Source organism: Gopherus evgoodei, chromosome 2, assembly GCF_007399415.2.
Source record: "Gopherus evgoodei ecotype Sinaloan lineage chromosome 2, rGopEvg1_v1.p, whole genome shotgun sequence".
Lineage (NCBI taxonomy): Eukaryota > Metazoa > Chordata > Testudines > Testudinidae > Gopherus > Gopherus evgoodei.
The window spans coordinates 261,359,208-261,377,221 of record NC_044323.1 but is presented as its reverse complement, the minus strand read 5'-3'; the positions used below and the strand labels follow the sequence as shown (position 1 = coordinate 261,377,221).

At 39.9% G+C, this 18,014-nt stretch overlaps 1 protein-coding gene across 40 annotated transcripts in view; it reads right to left on the bottom strand.

The window, feature by feature from the left end:
• The window catches only part of RIMS2 (regulating synaptic membrane exocytosis 2), an 884,385-nt gene that overhangs the window by 378,697 nt on the left and 487,674 nt on the right, over positions 1-18,014 (bottom strand). For 39 of the 40 annotated variants that reach the window (XR_003999196.1, XR_003999198.1, XR_003999197.1 and 36 more), the window contains one exon: positions 8,954-9,021. Coding sequence is in view for 37 of the 40 variants with exons in the window: in XM_030553644.1 (XP_030409504.1) it covers positions 8,954-9,021 (68 nt within the window). In the remaining 3 variants the exon portion in view is untranslated. Of the gene's footprint in view, positions 1-8,627; positions 8,831-8,953; positions 9,022-18,014 lie in introns of those variants that run through there. The other variant, XM_030553672.1, reaches the window with a different exon arrangement.

The following is an 18,014-nucleotide window of genomic DNA, read 5'->3' as shown; positions in this document are numbered from 1 at the left end:
CATCCATGATGGAGCCCGGGCTGTGATTCAGAAAGGAGCAGAACTGCAGGCACTTCCTGTTGTGTCGCATGCTAAAAAGTCTGTCTGGGGAAATCCCCAGTCTTGGAAGATGGTATTTGCGATATCCAGACAGATGGACCACTCGTGGTTGTGAATGGACCTGTTGAGATATTCCATCAACTCATTCTGGATTCTGGGAAGGTACAACGCCTCCAGGTGTACTGAGTGAGCTATGCAAAAATCCCACAGTTTGAGGGCTTCCTGGCACAGAGGAGAGGAGCATGCACACCCCTGTCTGTTTATATAAAACATTGCTGTTGTGTTGTCCATCATGGGCAATACCCATTTCCCTTCCAAATGGACTTGGAATGTCTGGCATGCTAGATGGACTGCTCTCAGCTATCTGACATTGATGTGAAGTGAGAGCTCTGCTCAGGACCAGACACCCTGAGTCCTGAAGTCTCCCAGATGCACACTTCAACCCATCGCTGATATGTCCATCACCAGCAAAGGGGACAGCTGTGGCCTGGTGAAGGAGACACCTGCACACACTGCTTGAGGGTCAAGCCACCATAGAAGGGACTCAAGAAGCGGTTGAGTAGAATGACAATTTTGTCTAGACCGTCCCAAATAGGCCAATACACCAGCCATGCCTGAAGAGGTTGGAGTCTCAGTCTGGCGTGCTGTACTACATAGGTACAAGTGGCCATGTCGGCCAAAATCTTTAGCCAATTCCTTGCTGTGGTGGGAGGGAACTGCCTGAGACTTTGCATGATGTCGCACAGGGACCAGAAACGTGACTCCAGTAGGTACCCTCTTGCCTCTGTAGAGTCCAATAGCGCCCCTATGAACTCTATCTACTGAACGGGGGATAGGGTTGACTTCTGTATGTTCAGTAGAAGGCCGAGGTCATTGAAAGTAGCCCTTATGAAGCTCACTTGCACCTCCACTTGCGCCCTGGAGTGGCCCTTGATTAGTTAGTTGTCGAGGTACAGAAACACCTGCACCTGACACTTACGCAAGAATGGAGCCACAACTGCCATGCACTTGATAAACACTGAGGAGCCACTGACTGGCCAAATGGAAGGACTGTGAACTGCTAATGATAGTGGTTCACTAGGAACCTGAGGTACCTTCTGCGGGATGGTATTACTGAAATATGAAAGTAAGCATCCTCCAAGTTGAGTGCCCAGCGATCTGATGTAATTCGGGCCCATGCAGGGTAGAAACAGGACAGTTAGCACAAGAAGGTAAGGGGGGGTGGGTCCAAAGTCTGGACTGGTGCATCGCCTGGGGCACACCTTCAAAAGTTCTGCTTCTGGCCTGAGGACTGTTTTGCCTGCCCAGAGACCTGGGTTGATGACGGGGGAGGCCTCTTTCTATTGTTCCTTTTATGCCTCTTGGAAAAATCCTGCATGTTCTGCGAGTGGTAGAAATGAGGGGAAGGGAGGTTGAGGCTTAAAGTGCCTCCGTTGCATAGCCGGAGTGTGCAGGCCAAGGGGCTTGAGGTTGGCCCTCGAGTCCTTGAGGTTATGAAGCTGTGAGACAGTTTTCTCTGAAAAGAGGGCCGAGTCCTCAAAGAGAAGCTCCTGTATGGTCTGCTGGAGCTCATATGGGAGCCCTGATACCTGCAGACAGGATCTCCTCCTCATGGCTACCCCAGCGGCCATGGTGTGGGTGGCCGAATCAGCCACATCAAGGGCTTCCTGGAGCGAAGCCCTGGCAATTAGCTTATCCTCCTCTACCCAGGAGGAGAACTCTACCCTGGAGTCCTCTGGCAGAAGCTCCATGAACTTTGCGATATCTCCACATAAGCTGTAGTTGTACTTGCTCAGGACAGCCTTGTGGTTAGAAATTTGGAGCTGGAACCCGCCGCTGGAATAAATTTTCCTTCTAAAGAGGAAAATCCTCCCAGTTTTATGGGGATGGGCCCTGGTTACCTTGGTGCTCCTGCTCATTTGCTGCTGCAACCACTAGGAGAAGAGTATAAAAATGCTCAACCCCATTAGAGAGAACAAAGTACTTTCATTCAATACTCTTTGCCATTGGTGGTAAGGAGGCAGGGGTCTGCCACATTGTCTTAGTGGTGTCCTGAATAGTTTTTATAAGTGGCAGGGCAATACAGGAGGGTCCAGCGAGGGCAAGAATGTCCACCATTAGATCTGATGTTTCAGTGACCTCCTCAACATGGATCTCCAGGTTCTGCGCCACTCTTCTCAGCAGCTGTTGGAGCACTCTGCTGACCTCCAGAGCAAGGCCATCAAAGTTTCCGCCACTACCTCATCAAGCAAGGATGAGGACAAGGCCCTATCAGGGAGCGGGTCCTGCTCTCTGCCCTTGCAGTTGATGCTGGTGCAGTTGGTGCCAGTGAGTTGGTACTGGTGTGGTCAGTGTCAGGGTTGTGTGGTGTGGTTGGTCTTGACCCAGAGGCACATATGATGCCGAGGCCACCGATGCTGATCTCCGCAAATGGGACCTTTGGCTTTGGCCTTGATCCTGGTGGAACACCCAGGGGATCCAGAAAAGCCACTGGGCTGGAGCCTGCCATTGTCGAGGCCACAGTGCTGGATGGAACTGTTGCCTGTGTCTACTGGACCTGGAAATCCTGCTTCTCCTCAACCTATAGGAGTCTGTCTCCAACTGGGAGGACTCACTGTAGGATGACCACAGAGGGGCAGTGCTCACTGGTGCCAGGGAATAGTGCTGAGAACTTGGGGACCAGTGTGGCTCCCCTATTCCAGTGGAAGGTACTGGTGCCTAGGGGATGGTGATCAACATGGTATAATTGCTGGCTTGCCTCTAGACGGCACCGAGGGTCTCACGGGTGCCTGTGAGACAGAGCTCAGTGTCCTGTTGCACCTAGGAGGGGAAGGCAGCACCATGAAGACGATGAGGTCCCTAGCAGCCTTGAACGTCTCTGGCATGGAAGGCAACTGCAGGTGGTCGCAATCTTCCCAGTGAGGGGAGTGCTGGGGGCTCAGACTTGACAGGTGCCATCGTGGCGCAGGAGTTGACAGAACCCTAGGTGGCGGTGCCAATCTTATGTGGCCCGACATGGGTCTTACAACAGTTGACTCCTTCTGCATCAGTCTGGGCATGGATAAGCGGCCCCTTTCGGGTCTCCTCTTCTTGTGGGGCACCAGGGATTGTGAACAGTGCCATTCACTGCCCTGCACAGGGCCCCTATGTGGGAAATTTTGCCGGTCCTGACTCCTTCCTCGGTGCCGACTCATGCCTTCCTCGAGGTGCTCAGCATTGGCTCAGCTGACCCCGGGTCCATATGGGGAGGGAGGGCAGCTTCCATCAGAAGAATCTTGAGGCGCTCGTCAATCTCCTTCTGAGTTCTAAGGCGAAATCCACTGCAGATTTGCAGATTTACTTTTGGTGGGCTTCCCCCAAACACTTCAAGCAGGAAGTGTGGAGGTCACTTCTAGGCATAGACTTGTCACAGGCTGTGCAGGGTTTAAACCCCGGGGACCAGGGCATGACCCAGTAATGGGGGAGAAGGAGGGGGATTGGGAGTACCCTCAGATGAACTTCTAGAGAGAGCTAACTAACTAACACCTACTAAAACTAACTATATCAAATTATTTACAGGAAAAATCTTGCTGAAGCTAGAGATAATGAGCATTCTGGCTAACCGTCAGGGGCAGTAAGAAGGAACTGAGGTGTTGGCGGGTTGGCAGGGCCCTATATTCCGTGCCATGAAGACATGACTCTGAGGGTACCTGGATCAACCCAAGGGGTGCTGCTAAGGGAAAATCTTTCCAGCTGTTGTGCGTGCTGCACGCTCACACCTAATTGGAATTGACATGAGCAATCACTCGAAGAAGAAAGAATGTTTGGATAATAAAGTTAAATCATGCCTTGATATAATGGTTATTAATTTGAAGCCCAATATGACAGGAAAATGGCTCCTTCTGGGACCCCATTGAGTAAAAGGTATAGAAGTGTGAATTCTGGAACCACCTCTAATTAATTTGATCAGCACATATGTGGTTCAAACCAATCTAAAGAAACAACTGGTGATCAATCCAACCCACACGCTGAATAAGGTTATTATGGACCTCATCTTAGCAAATATCTCGGTAATAGAACCCCATTTGGAAAGTTTTTCCAGCCATTATATGAGGTCTGGAAAAATTGGATGAATCTTCATGATGTCCCCAGACCATGCAAGAACTAAGTAAAAAGGGACATACTGGAAGCATTGGCACAAGGGTAGGGCTTCTTAATAGTATAAAGGAGGAAATGGCTGTGAACAAAATGAATTAAGTGGGGCAACACCTAAAGGATTTAGCAACATCCCTGAGAGAATCCTTAGATCAGTTAAGCTCCATACAGGATGGAGTGGCACAGTTATTAGAGGAATGGGAGCAATCCCAAGAAAAAGATCATCTCCGTCTCTTGCAGGCTGCTGGTGCCCTCCAGAGTAATATTTCCTTAGCCTTGGCATTCATGCAAATGCAGATGTGAATTAGTGATGTGGTAAAAGACATGATTTGAGATGGTATGTGAGGGATACTCCTATTGGAAATTAGGAGCACTATTTGGAAAAATTCCATCCAGACTGAGAGGGATTTATAATCCTGGTGGAAAATGGAAAATTTTGCATATGATAAAAGATCTGGAGAGATTACTGTATTTGTTTTACTAGTGTCAGGAGCAGAGATAAGGTGGGTTTCCCCCATTGTAGTCTTCGGCCTTAATGCTAATCAAAGAGTGATAGAGCCCATGGATCATAGAGTATGGGTACAAAAGAGGCCCAGGGTGGAAGAAAGTACAATTGGCAGTCTGTTTAGAAGAATCTGGGATTGGATTTGAATTCACCATAAACATCTACAGCCACAGAAATTATGTTTAGAAATTATAGAGGAAAAATATCATTATGCTGTTAATCCATTTGTAAATGAATCTGTGATTGTGTATATGGGTGATAATTGCATATGTCTTAGAAGTTAGTGCCTGTTTCTTGTAATTAATTATGTGTATCATATATCTCATGATCCCCATGAAAACAGACGATTTTGCCATATTGTAGATATTGAAGGATATGATTTTAAATTTCAAGTGCCTGAGTTGAAATATAGCCAATTAAAAGTGAAATACACATTGTATTCAAATGTAATAACTGAACCCACTGGAATGAACTTCTTTTCAGATATTGCTTCAGCATCCCCTTTTGAGGAATTACTTACATACTACTAAACAAGAGGCATGTAGGAGTATGGTCACAGTCCATCATTCTACTGGTGAAATTAAACATGTAATTGAGAGGGTTAGCAAAAATTCAGAACGACAAACGGTGAGAGACATTGTTGGGATAGTCCCCCATGGCAACAGGCATTTTTAATCTGGCTTTACAACCAATTGTGGTGATTTAGCGTTTCAAATAGTGTTGGTTGTTTTGTTCCTGGTGCTGACATGCTAGATTCAAAGGAAGACAAAATGGTTCCAAAGCCCATGCTTTTGCAAACCTTGAGTACTCCCCGAGGGAACCTACATGAGGTCTGGTCTATGATGAAGCAGAATCAGGGGTGAAAATTGAGAGTGCCAGCAAGAAGATTATTGCTTGGTCTCAACTGCAGAGCTTTGAGCCTGTGCTGGGCATCTACAGTAATCCATTGAACTTGTTGCATATGTGTGTGCAGATCTTAATATTAAAGATATACAATCTGCAAGGAGGGGAGTGTTACCAGAGAATTTGTCATTACTGCATGTAACCCCAGATGGGACAGTAGTGTCGTGAGCCATTGTGTATGTTTGTCAACTGCGAGCTGAAAGTCAAACATCAGATAGCTAGGAAAATCTTAGGCCCTGAGAGGCAAGGCCATGCATCTGCATGTTTGCAGCTTTGCTATCACAATGGGAAGATGGGACAGAAAGTTAACAGATTATAAGTATGGAAAAGAGTGAGTGAATAGCAACATCGGTTTTAAGTGTCTCGACACGTTGTTATGACTAGAAATATGTTGTTATGACACTCAACTTGTGGAATTCCTTACCTGAGGAGGTTGTGAAGGCTAGGACTATAACATCGTTTACAAGAGAACTGGATAAATTCATGGTGGTTAAGTTCATAAATGGCTATTAGCTAGGATGGGTAAGGAATGATGTCCCTAGCCTTTGTTTGTCAGAGGATGGAGATGGATGGCAGGAGAGAGATCACTTGATCATTGCCTGTTAGGTTCACTCCCTCTGGGGCACCTGGCATTGGCCACTGTCGGCAGACAGATACTGGGCAAGATGGACCTTTGGTCTGACCCGGTACGGCCGTTCTTATGTTTTTATGTTCTTAAATGTTTTGATGGTAAGAGATAATGAGTAGTTTTGCTGAAATTAGGAAAATAGGTGACCCACTAGGAGTCAATGTGTTTTGTTTGAATTTAGCTATAAAAGATTAGGTGAATGCACTCTGTTGTGCCAATTATTTATCAGATGGATGAACTGTGCCCCCACTGATTTATTCCTGACATCCTTTGAAGAGAAACAGTAAAGTTACCACTGTTTTGGGTTTTGAAAACCCTGGGTAACAAAACCAGACAATTACTACACTATCAAATGAAATCAAATAGGAAAATGATAAAAGAGAAAAACACCCTATCACCAGTGGGTCAACACTTTTCACAAAGCAATCATTCCATATATGACCTGTCAGTCCTCATCCTCCACAGAAACCTGTGTAACACCTTCCAAAGGCAAGCCTGGAAACTTAAATTCATAACTGCTGGACACTAAAAACCATGGACTTCACATTGACACTGGTTTTATGGCCCATTACAACAACTTGCAACACACCCTGACGCCTACTAACCTTTCCTTGTCCTACAAGTGCAGAGATGCTAATTGCCCATTTCAATTTAAGTGGTCTCCTACAACTTGTCTGAACCCTTATGCTTAACAATCTGTCCCACCTCGTATTTAGCTTGGAAACTCTAGTTTCATTCTCCAGACCTGAAGAAGAGTTGTGTAAAGTTTGTCCCTTCCACCAATGGAAGTGGAAGATATTACCTGACCCATCTTGTCTCTTTTGTATACACTAGATAGAAAGGTATAGATATTTAGATATATATGATATATGTGATCATTACAGTTGAGTTGTAACAAAAATGTATGTTGAAGTCTAACACAATAACCCTGATGCTGAATAGGAAGTACAGTAGAACCTCAGAGTTACAAACTCCTTGGGAATGGAGGTTGTTCATAATTCTGAAATTTTTGTAACTGAATGAAACGTTATAGTTTTTCTTTCAAAAGTTTACAACTGAACATTAATTTAATACAGCTTTGAAACTTTACAATGAAGAAGAAAATTCTGCTTTTAACCATCTTAATTTAAATGAAACAAGCACAGAAACAGTTTCCTTGCCTTGTCAATTTATTTTAAACTTTCCCTTTATTTTTTTTAGAAATTTATGTTTAACAGTACTGTACTGTATTTGATTTTTTCTTTGTCTCTACTTCTGCTTGATTGCATACTTCTGGTTCCAAATTAGGTGTGTGGTTACCAGTCAGTTCCTAACTTTGTTGTTTGTAACTCTGAGTTTCTACTGTAGAACTCGAAACTGAAACCTGATATATTGAGATACAGACTTATTCTCTTTTCCACCATTCTAACCATCTCAGTTTTCCTCTCTCTGAGTATGTAAGGCCTTTCAGACACCTTTACATTCTCAGTGCTCCAAAATTATCAAAATGACAAATCGAATATAAAAGTATAAAGTAGTAACTCCCCTTTCTGACGTAGTATTTATTGAAATAACATTATCATTTCTAATAGTTTATACATATTCAGCACAACTACATTTGAATATTCCATCAACCCACTACAGTGTGTGTCTGTGTGTATACACACACACACATATATATACACACACACATACACATTACTGTATATTATTATAACATGCTGAGTAAAACTCTAAATAAACGTATTTATTTGGTGTAATCATAGCACTTTTTCACAACTATCCACTAGTTTCATGCTCCTCTCCATGCAAAATTAACTGGCACAGGACATTTACCCTCCCATTATGCCTAATAACTCTAAAAAGATTTATCACAATCCCCACCAAACGAAAGGCAATACTAACAAATATGAAAGCAGATGGCAAAGACTCTAATACCACACAATACACCACAAAAATGGCATGACAACAAAACAAAAGAACAAACATGACAGTGAAAGGGAAAAAAGAAAAACAACTTTTCTGTGCAAATGGACCAATTTTTCTCCCTTTTTTTCCTGGGATTTAAACTATTAATTTAATTTTAGCCCCAGGAGCACATATGCAGGAAATCATAAAAGCCAATCCAACAGAATCCTTCCTCATTGTTAATTACTTTATAGTTGAAGGTAACATCACCAAGTACTATCATGCGACCATAAGACCAAACATTCCTTTGTGCCTGAATATTTTTTTCTTATGCTACCAAATAGTAAAAGTGACAAAGCAAGCTGGAATTTTTGGTTTTGTTTTTCTTTTCTGCACCTTAAGAAATGCTACATTGTCTCTAACCCTCCCCCCTCCCCGGTCTCTTTATTAAATGCATTGTTTTAATGAGCGACACAGAGCAAACAAAGACCAGATGAGAAGTTTAAAATGCAGGCTCCACAATCTCAGTACCTTCTCGCTATGGCTATGCTCCTCATTTAGAGTTGTGCTACTACACGTATCTACCCCAGAGTCTTTAACTTGAGGCTCAGACCATTCCAAGTCCTCTTCCAAAGAGTGGCCGCCAAAGCACACCATTTTCTTTTGTCTCTCAGATAAGGTGTTAGAATCCGACAAAACTGCCTGCTCACTAGTTTTTCTTTTTCCCCTTTGACTGTCCCCTACAAGTGTGGGATAAAAAAAGGGATACAAAAAAGAAAATGTGCAAAGGTATAAATAAAACAAAGGAAAAGTGAGATGATAAAGTAAACTGAATGGTAAGGCTCCACATGTCTCACCAAAGACATTGGGGATGCCTCACTGCTATGCCAAGACGTATGGTCCACCCAGTTGTAATCCATGTCTCCTGTGAGAATCAGATAGACAAGATAGTGCAAATAAAGGAAAAGAGAAAGAAAGGACAGACACATATATAATAAACTTTAAAAAAATTGTGGTTATCCTGCCTGATTCATAACCTTTGTCTGTAACACTTGCTATATAATGTTTTCAAGAGAAAGCTGAGACTCTAAAACAATGGAATACACAGAATGTGGAAAACTGTGCATGTGTATAGGGGGGTGTGTGTGTATATACATATTCAATATATGTAACATATAAGGACTATACCATTAACAGTTCTTTGAAATTCTTATGAAAATACCTATAAATATCACAAAAAGATGTGACAACTTATTGTGTACACATTCAAAACTCTCTGGAAATTGACAGCACTAATTGTAACTTGCGTCATCTTTGTCAGTATTGACCTAATAATGGGTTTGTCTTGTTGGAAGGGCTTTCTTGCCTTTTTCAGATCAAAATAATGATTTATCTCTACACAGCTATAACAAAACATCAAACCAGTGAAATTCTATATGTCACTTTATTATAATAAGCTTCAGAATGTTGAAACACCTGTCAAGAGATGATAGATCGTTAAGAAAAATAAAAGGTAGGAAATACTCAGAATTGATTGATATTAACTTTGCATAAAATTCATAGAAAAATTGAACATTCATGAATTAATGCGGGCCAAATTATTGCTATTGTACTGTTATCTCAAAACATCAACTCAATGGATACATAACAAACTTTTAAAATATTTTCATTCAATATAAATGTAATTTTTATACCAGAAAGTTGACTTCTTAGATAAACTGAGAGATACTCATACTTTTGAACAGTTGTTCCAAAGGATTAATGGTAATGTCAATAGAAATGAGTGATAATACATGACTATATGCTGTATAAATATTTTCCCATTTATCTAGGTTTTGTAAATTGTAGAATATACCTAAGTCTTAAGTTTGGGATACTTCACATCAGGTGACAGGGAAGAGTATGAGGAGTGAATCTGCTATCACTCTGATCCGCTGACCAACACATCTTGCATATGGGATGCACAGATACAGACCCCACAGAACTAACTACCCTACACAAAGCTTATTCATGGTTTGTCAGGAGGAAGGAATGGGGAAGACAGAGTTCTTGGCATGGAGGGGAATAGAGGACATGGGAAGAAATGGGAAAGGAGGTGCAGAAAATGCAGCTGGTTTAGGTAAAGAATGGGGGAACCTGTTATGGGAGTTGGGGAGAACACAGAGAATCTGACAGATAAAAGATTGGAAGGACTGGCAGGGAGACCCTGAAAAGGAGGGGATGGGAAGCTGGCTAGGGTGACTAGATGTCCTGATTTTATAGGGACAGTCCCGATTTTTGGGTCTTTTTCTTATATAGGCTCCTATTACCCCCCACACCTGTCCCGATTTTTCACATTTGCTGTCTGGTTGCCCTAAAGCTGACACACAGGGAGCTCATATAGTGGAATGGAGGAGTATCTGGCATGTGCAACAAGCTCAGCCTGCACAAGCAATGAAATGTGCAACTCCCTAATATACAATCAGCACTGCATGAAAAACGGAAACTTGAAATGTATCTACACTCTTCAGTATCAATCCGTTAGACCTGGAAACTTCTTCAAATTAAAAAAAAACCAAAAAAACAAAAAAAACCTCTTTATGTATACATAAAAATGGCACTGAAATAATGTTAAGGGTTGGTTTTAAGATCCCAATGGGTCAAAATTCAGGGGGAAAATATGAAAATCTCTCCTTAACTCTGTCCATACATTATTTAGTGCATATAGTGTATACAATCCCTATTATTATGAGGTTCTCTGGAAAAAAAGTCTTCATCAGTTCTACTTGTATTTCTGGTCATGTTTAAGATCCTCAATGATTTCCAATCATATCTGCTCAGATTAAAATAAGAAAGATTGCGAGGGGAGGGTTCTGATATAACTGACAACCTCATAGACTTAACCTGGAATTTGAAAGTCCAGCTAAGCTCTGTTTAACATGTAAATCATGGAGATACTTATGATGGACCCATGGCTAAGGTCAGAGTTAAACCGCACTTAAAGCAACCGGACTACTGAATATGTGGGTGCTATTTTTACATCACTATTCAGAGGTGAGTTGCACATTAAGCTTGACCCTTGATGTTATGTTGACATATTTTAGCATGTGAGGTTTCCTTTGATTTCATAAAACTTAACTAATGTTGAAAACAAATCTCATGAAAGTATCTAGAAGTTTACATATTCTAAATATGTATTATTTAAAGGTCTGAGCCTGCGGTCATTCAAATTAATAGGAGTTCTGCTTGATTTCACTGAAACAGGATAAGACCCTACCATGAAAGGACTTCTTCAAAGCCATGGTCATCTATTATAGGAAGAATAGTAAAAGATCAATATGGCTCCAGCAGGAGCTCTTTAATGACCTGAAAATCAAAAAGAAGCCACCAAAAATTGGAAAGATGGACAAATTGCTATGGAGCACAAAATAGCAGCTCAAGCACATAGGAATAAAATCAGAGAGTCAAAGGCATAAAATGAGTTACATTTACCAAGGCACACAAAAGACAATAAGAACAGTATCTTTTAACAGAGAAAGATGTAGATATAGGTCCTCTACTTAGTGAGGAAGGAGAGCTAATAACTGATGACATCAATAGAGCTGAGTTGTTTAATGCCTATTTTGCTTCAGTCTTCACTAAAAAGGTCAATAGTGATCAGATACTCAACACAATTATTGTTAACAACAAGGGGGAAGGAATGCAAGCCAAAACAGTGAAAGAACAAGTTAAAGAAGATTTAGATAAGTTAGATGTATTCAAGTCAGTGGGACCCAATGAAATTCATCCTAGGGTACTTAAAGAACTAGTTAAAGCATTCCCACAACCTTTATCAACTATCTTTGAGAATTCCTGGTGATGTCTTACATGATTGGAGAAAAGCAACCATAGCACCTGTCTTTAAAAGAGGGAACAAAGACAAACTGGAGAATCATAGACCAGTTAGCCTGACTTTGATACCTGGAAAGATACTGAAACAAATTATCAAACAATTTGTAGAGAATCTGGAGGATAATAGGATTATAAGGAATAACCAACATGAATTTGTCAAGAAAAATCATGCCAAATGAACCTAATTTCCTTCTTTGATAGGGTTACTGGTCTAGTGGATGAGGGGAAGCAGTAGACATGATATACCTTGATTTTAGTAAGATTTTTGACACAGTCCCCAGTGACATTCTTATAAACAAACTAGAGAAATGTGGTCTAGATTAAATTACTATACAGTGGATACACAACTGGTTGAAAGACCATATTCAAAGAATAGTTTCAATGGTTCGCTGACAAACTGGGAGGATGAATCTAGTGAGGTCCCACAGGGGTCAGCACTGGGTCCAGTACTGTTCAATATTTTAATTAATGACTTGGATAATGGAGTGCAGAGTATGCTTATAAAATTTGCAGATGACACCAAGCTGGGGGAGGAAGGGAATTGCAAACACCTCGGAAGGCAGGATTAAATTCAAAATGACCCTGACAAAGTGGAGAATTGGTCTGAATTCAACAAGATTAAATTCAGTAAAGATAAGTGCAAAGCATTTCACTTAGGAAGGAAAAATCAAATGCACAACTACAAAATGGGGGAAAGTACTGAGGTGATAATACTGCTGAAACAAAGTGACACAGCTGAAAAATGCTAATGTCATTTTGGGGTATCTTAACAGAGGTTTTGTATATAAGATCCGGAGGTAACAGTCCTCCTTCATTTGGCACTAGTGAGATCTCAGCTGAAGTACTGGGTCCAATTCTGGGTGCCACATTTTAGGAAAGATGTAGACAAAATGGAGAGAGTCCAGAGGAGAGCAATTAAAATGATAAAACGTTTAGAAAATCTGACTTAAGAGGAAAGGGTAAGTAAACTGAACACAGTAGGTCATGAGAAAAGAAGACTCAGCAGGTGACCTGGTAACAGTCTTCAAATACGTAAAAAGTTGTTATAAAGAGAATGGTGATTAATTGTTCTCCGTGTCCAGTGATAGTAGGACAGGAAATAATGGGCTCAATCTGCAGCCAGGTTAGACATTAGAAAAAACTTTCCAACTGTAAGGGTAGTTAAGATCTGGAATAGGTTTCTAAGAAAGATGGTGTAATCCCCATCATTGGAGGTTTTTAAAAATAGGATGGCCAAACACCTGTCAGGGGTGGTTTAGGTCTACCTAGTCATGCCATTGCACAGAAGGCTGGATTTGATAGCCTCTTGAGCTCCCTTCCAGCCTTACATTTCTATGATTCTATTTTCATGTAAAGTAGTTAAGTTTTAAACTATCTAAAATGTTTCCTTTTAATTTATTGCCATTGAATATGGTATTTCCAATATTTCTGGTATTCCTACAAATGAGAATACAGATAAAACTAAATATCTTAATGGGAAAAAGGAATTTTCATAAGAAGTATATTAATATTTGTGTATTATACATATATTATTTCCTGAGTAATCAGGTAGGGTGCGATTTTCTAAAGCATTACATTTGCACCCTCCTGATGGGGCTTCAATGGGAGCAGAGTTATGCCATCAGTGATCAGTGGAAAATTACACCTGTACCATATAAATATATATTTAGGGCTCTCTAGAAATTAATTGTTATTTTCCTTAATAAATGGCAAGACTCATTCCTAGTGATATGATCTATCTTATAAATCCCTGTTTAGACATATGTTCAAAAGAGAATTTCAATATGAAAAGGAAATTTATTTAATGATGCTCAATTCCATGACTTAAGACACTTTTGTATATGAACTAAAGGCATAATAAAGTATAATTTTCAAATCAATTATTATTCATGTCATCTATGTAACTGCTATGCCCTATATCTAGACTCAGGTCAAATTTTTCTAGTTTAGTTGCCTACATTTAGACACCTTAATCTAGATGTAAACATTCAAATAAAACTGGCCTTGTTTTCAAAGGTTCTAAGCACCTACAGTTCCAAAGGGCTCCAAAGGGAGCTGCAGATACTCAGCACCTCAGAAAACCAGTCCACTTTCATTTAGATGCCTATATGTAGATTTAGGTATCTAACATTAAACACCGAAGTCTGAAACTTTTGGCCAAAGTGAGGTTTTAAAATTCTCTGCACTGAATCCTGGCTCTGGCTTATGAATATGCCCCAAATGGTGCAGCCTGAAGAAGAACCAAAAGGTAGAGCTGTTGGGTCTTCGACCTAGCTCCACTAAAACCAATAGAGTTTGCACACTTACACGCACAAACTTTTGAATGGCAGACCCCAGTGGATGGTTCTAGAGCAGAGTATCATCCTCATGCTTTTGTAAGTGTCCCTCTAATTTCTCACAGCTCAAAAAAGCCCTCCTGCACTTTGAATATTCATACTCATATTAAAGATATCATTTGTGGTGGTAATACAGGCAATCCTGAACTAGCCAGAATTCATACACAAAATAATACAAGATAATACTGCTTTTACAGCCTATATTTGCCTGTTTTCAGGGTAAAACCAACAAGACCCAGGATGTTTAGTTAGATGACCTTTTTTATTTGTAAAAAGAATCTGCTCAGGTAAATAATCTGGATATTTCTGAAGTATTCTTTGTCACAGATACCCAACATGCCAATGCAAATACCTTATTTAATTTCTTGAATGAAAACTTTTAGTTTAAAATTACTTTTCTGATGTTCACAAGCCCAAGCATAAACATCAATAATTCTATCCTTTGTTAACACTTGGCATTTTCTATTTCTTTCTGAGCCCATGAAAAGAATGCTTCTCTTATACATTTTATTTCCTTTTAAACTTGAAAGAACTTTTTACAGTCAACTTCTGAACACCTGATACCGGAAGTTATTATTGACAGAGCCTCAAAGACTTGTATATAGAGCCTCGAAAACTATCATGGAAAGCACTCAAATGTAGTTGGCCTAAAAAACACCAAACTTAAGTCCTGTATCGAAGGGTAAAGAACAGCTACAAAAATGGCAAAAGACAAAGTCAAAGATTTTACTCAAATGTTTTAATATAATCAGAAAAATCTGGTGCTCATTTATGATATACTATTTGAACATGCATACTTTATTTTTATTTAAAAAGACCAGATTTTCATAGAATAAAGAAATCATAGAATATTAGGGTTCGAAGGGACCTCAGGAGATCATCTAGTCCAATCACCTTCTCAAAGCAGGACCAACACCAACTAAATCATCCCAGCCAAGGCTTTGTCAAACCAGGCCTTTAAAACCTCATTTTGTAGCATATTAAACCAAAAGCACTGAGTTGCCTAAATTTGTACTGATTTCTACCACATGCATCTCCACATGCACCTCAATTCACCTCATACAAGTACTGTAGCGCAAACTCTTTATCGTGAAAGTGCAATTTACAAATGTAGATTTTTTTGTTACATAACTGCACTCAAAAACAAAACAGCGTAAAACTTTAGAGCCTACAAATCCACTCAGTCCTACTTCTTGTTCAGACAATTGCTAAAACAAACAAGTTTGTTTATATTTATGGGAGATACTGCTGACTGCTTCTTATTTACAATGTCACCTGAAAGTAAGAACAGGCATTTACATGGCACTTTTGTAGCCTGTACTGCAAGGTATTTATGTGCCAGATATGCTAAACATTCATATGCCCCTTCATGCTTCGGCCACCATTTCAAAGGAAATGCTTCCATGCTGATGATGTTTGTTAAAAAAATAATGTGTTAGTTAAATTTGTAACTGAATTCCTTGGGGAGAATTGCATGTCGCCTATTCTGTTTTACCCACATTCTGCCATATATTTCATGTTATAGCAGTCCCGGATGATGACCCAGCACATGTTCATTTTAAGAACACTGAAGATTTGACAAAACGCAAAGAAAGTACCAGTGTGAGATTTCTAAGGATAGATACAGCACTCGACCCAAGGTTTGAGAATCTGAAGTGCCTTCCAAAATCTGAGCGCGATGAGGTGTGAAGAATGCTTTCAGATGTCTTAAAAGAGCAACACTCCAATGCGGAAACTACAGAACCCAAAACACTAAAAAGGAAAATCAACCTTCTGCTGGTGGCATCTGACTCAGATGATGAAAATGAACATGCATCGGTCCACTCTGCTTTGGATTGTTATCTAGCAGAACCCGCCATCAGCATGTATACGTATATTCTGGAATTGTGGTTGAAGCATGAAGGGACATATGACTCTTTAGCGCATCTGACACGTAAATATCTTGTGATACTGGCTACAACAGAGCCATGCGAACGCCTTTTCTCATTTTCAGGTGATATTGTAAAAAAGATGTGGGTAGCATTATCTCCCGCAAATTGTAACCAAACTTGTTTGTCTGAGCAATTGGCTGAAGTAGGACTGAATGGACTTGTAGGTTCTAAAATTTTACATTGTTTTATTTTTAAATGCAGTTATTTTTTGTATATAATTCTACATTTGTAAGTTCAACTTTCATTGCAAAGAGACTGCACAACAGAATTTGTATTAGGTGAATTGAAATATACTATTTCTTTTGTTTTTAACAGTGCAAATATTTGTAAAAAAAAATAAATATAAAGTGAGCACTGTACACTTTGTATTCTGTGTTGTAATTGAAATCAATATATTTGAAAATGCAGAAAACATCCAAAATATTTAAATAAATGGCATTCTATTATTGTTTAATAGTGCAATTAATCATGATTTTTTTTAATAATGCAATTAATCCCAAAATTATATTTTTAATTATGCATTAAATGCGATTAATTTTTAATCACTTGAAAGCCCTAATAATAACAATAACAACAATAGCAGCAGCAGCAAGCAACAATTCCAGCAAAGCCAAAAATTGTTCTGTCCATCACATATGCTCTGCTCCTTCATGCTCTCCTTTCATTTAAAATATAGAGCTCTACATTAGATTCTGAAAAAATGATCATAGAAATTGACCTTTTCCATGAAAAAGACCATTTAGGGCATCCATATTTTGCCCATACCAGTGCAATATGATGCATCCAAACAAATACCCTAAACACCATGCAAGTTAATGAAATAGAGTAGAATTATTATTTATTAAAGCATATAAACTAATAATATCCCCACAAGTAGTGTCTGGGAGACTACACAGCCATCAGGTGTTTGCTAATGCAACCCAAGAATACCAGACATGGCAGGTACTGCCAGAACAGCACGACCCCAACCTCAATCCCGCTCCACTTGCATGACCTTGCATGCACAGTACATGTGAGATCATGCTGCACAGAGGACGCCATTTTGCAGAGCGTGCCTCCCTCCACTGCCATGACCTTGAACACACACCATGTATGTGAGATGAGGGCAGTGAGGGCAAAGCAGAGTGCTCTGATACCAGATAAAACCAAGTCTGGTACTGAACAAGGAAAAATCTTAACAAAACAGGACTGTCTGGCTTACAAGTGGACAAATGACCTGCCTACAAAGAGAATAATTCCCCTTTGTCATGGGAGACATTTATTGCCTTGTACACCCATAGTATTTTGAGATGTAATGAATAACTTCAATGAAATGACTAAGCATATATATTTTGCATATTAAATGTTAAAATCTTGAGTGTGTTTATGATGTGTGAAACCTGGAAATTAAGAATAATGCAAGAAAAGGCATAATTCTTTGTTTCTCACAGAAAAGAGTTGCATATCACAAATCTTTGTATATGAAGACAAAATATGTTCAATTGTTTATTCTCAGAAACTTCTCTGCCATAATAGCAGGCTCTTTATTACTGAGACTAAGTGCATTTCATGGCTAAGTTACAGTACCCAGCAGAAATGCGTCCGGGAAAAATGTCAGACTATCAGATAAATTATATGCTTCTGTAACAAACTTTTTGTTATGTAAAAATGTATAGCAAGCTTTCCACACTAATTCCCAAAATCAACTAGTATATTATCAAGTACAATACAATGTTAGTATAACTATTGTAATACTCAAACTTTAAATAAATAAATTCAGGATTGGGAATAGGGGAGGAGGT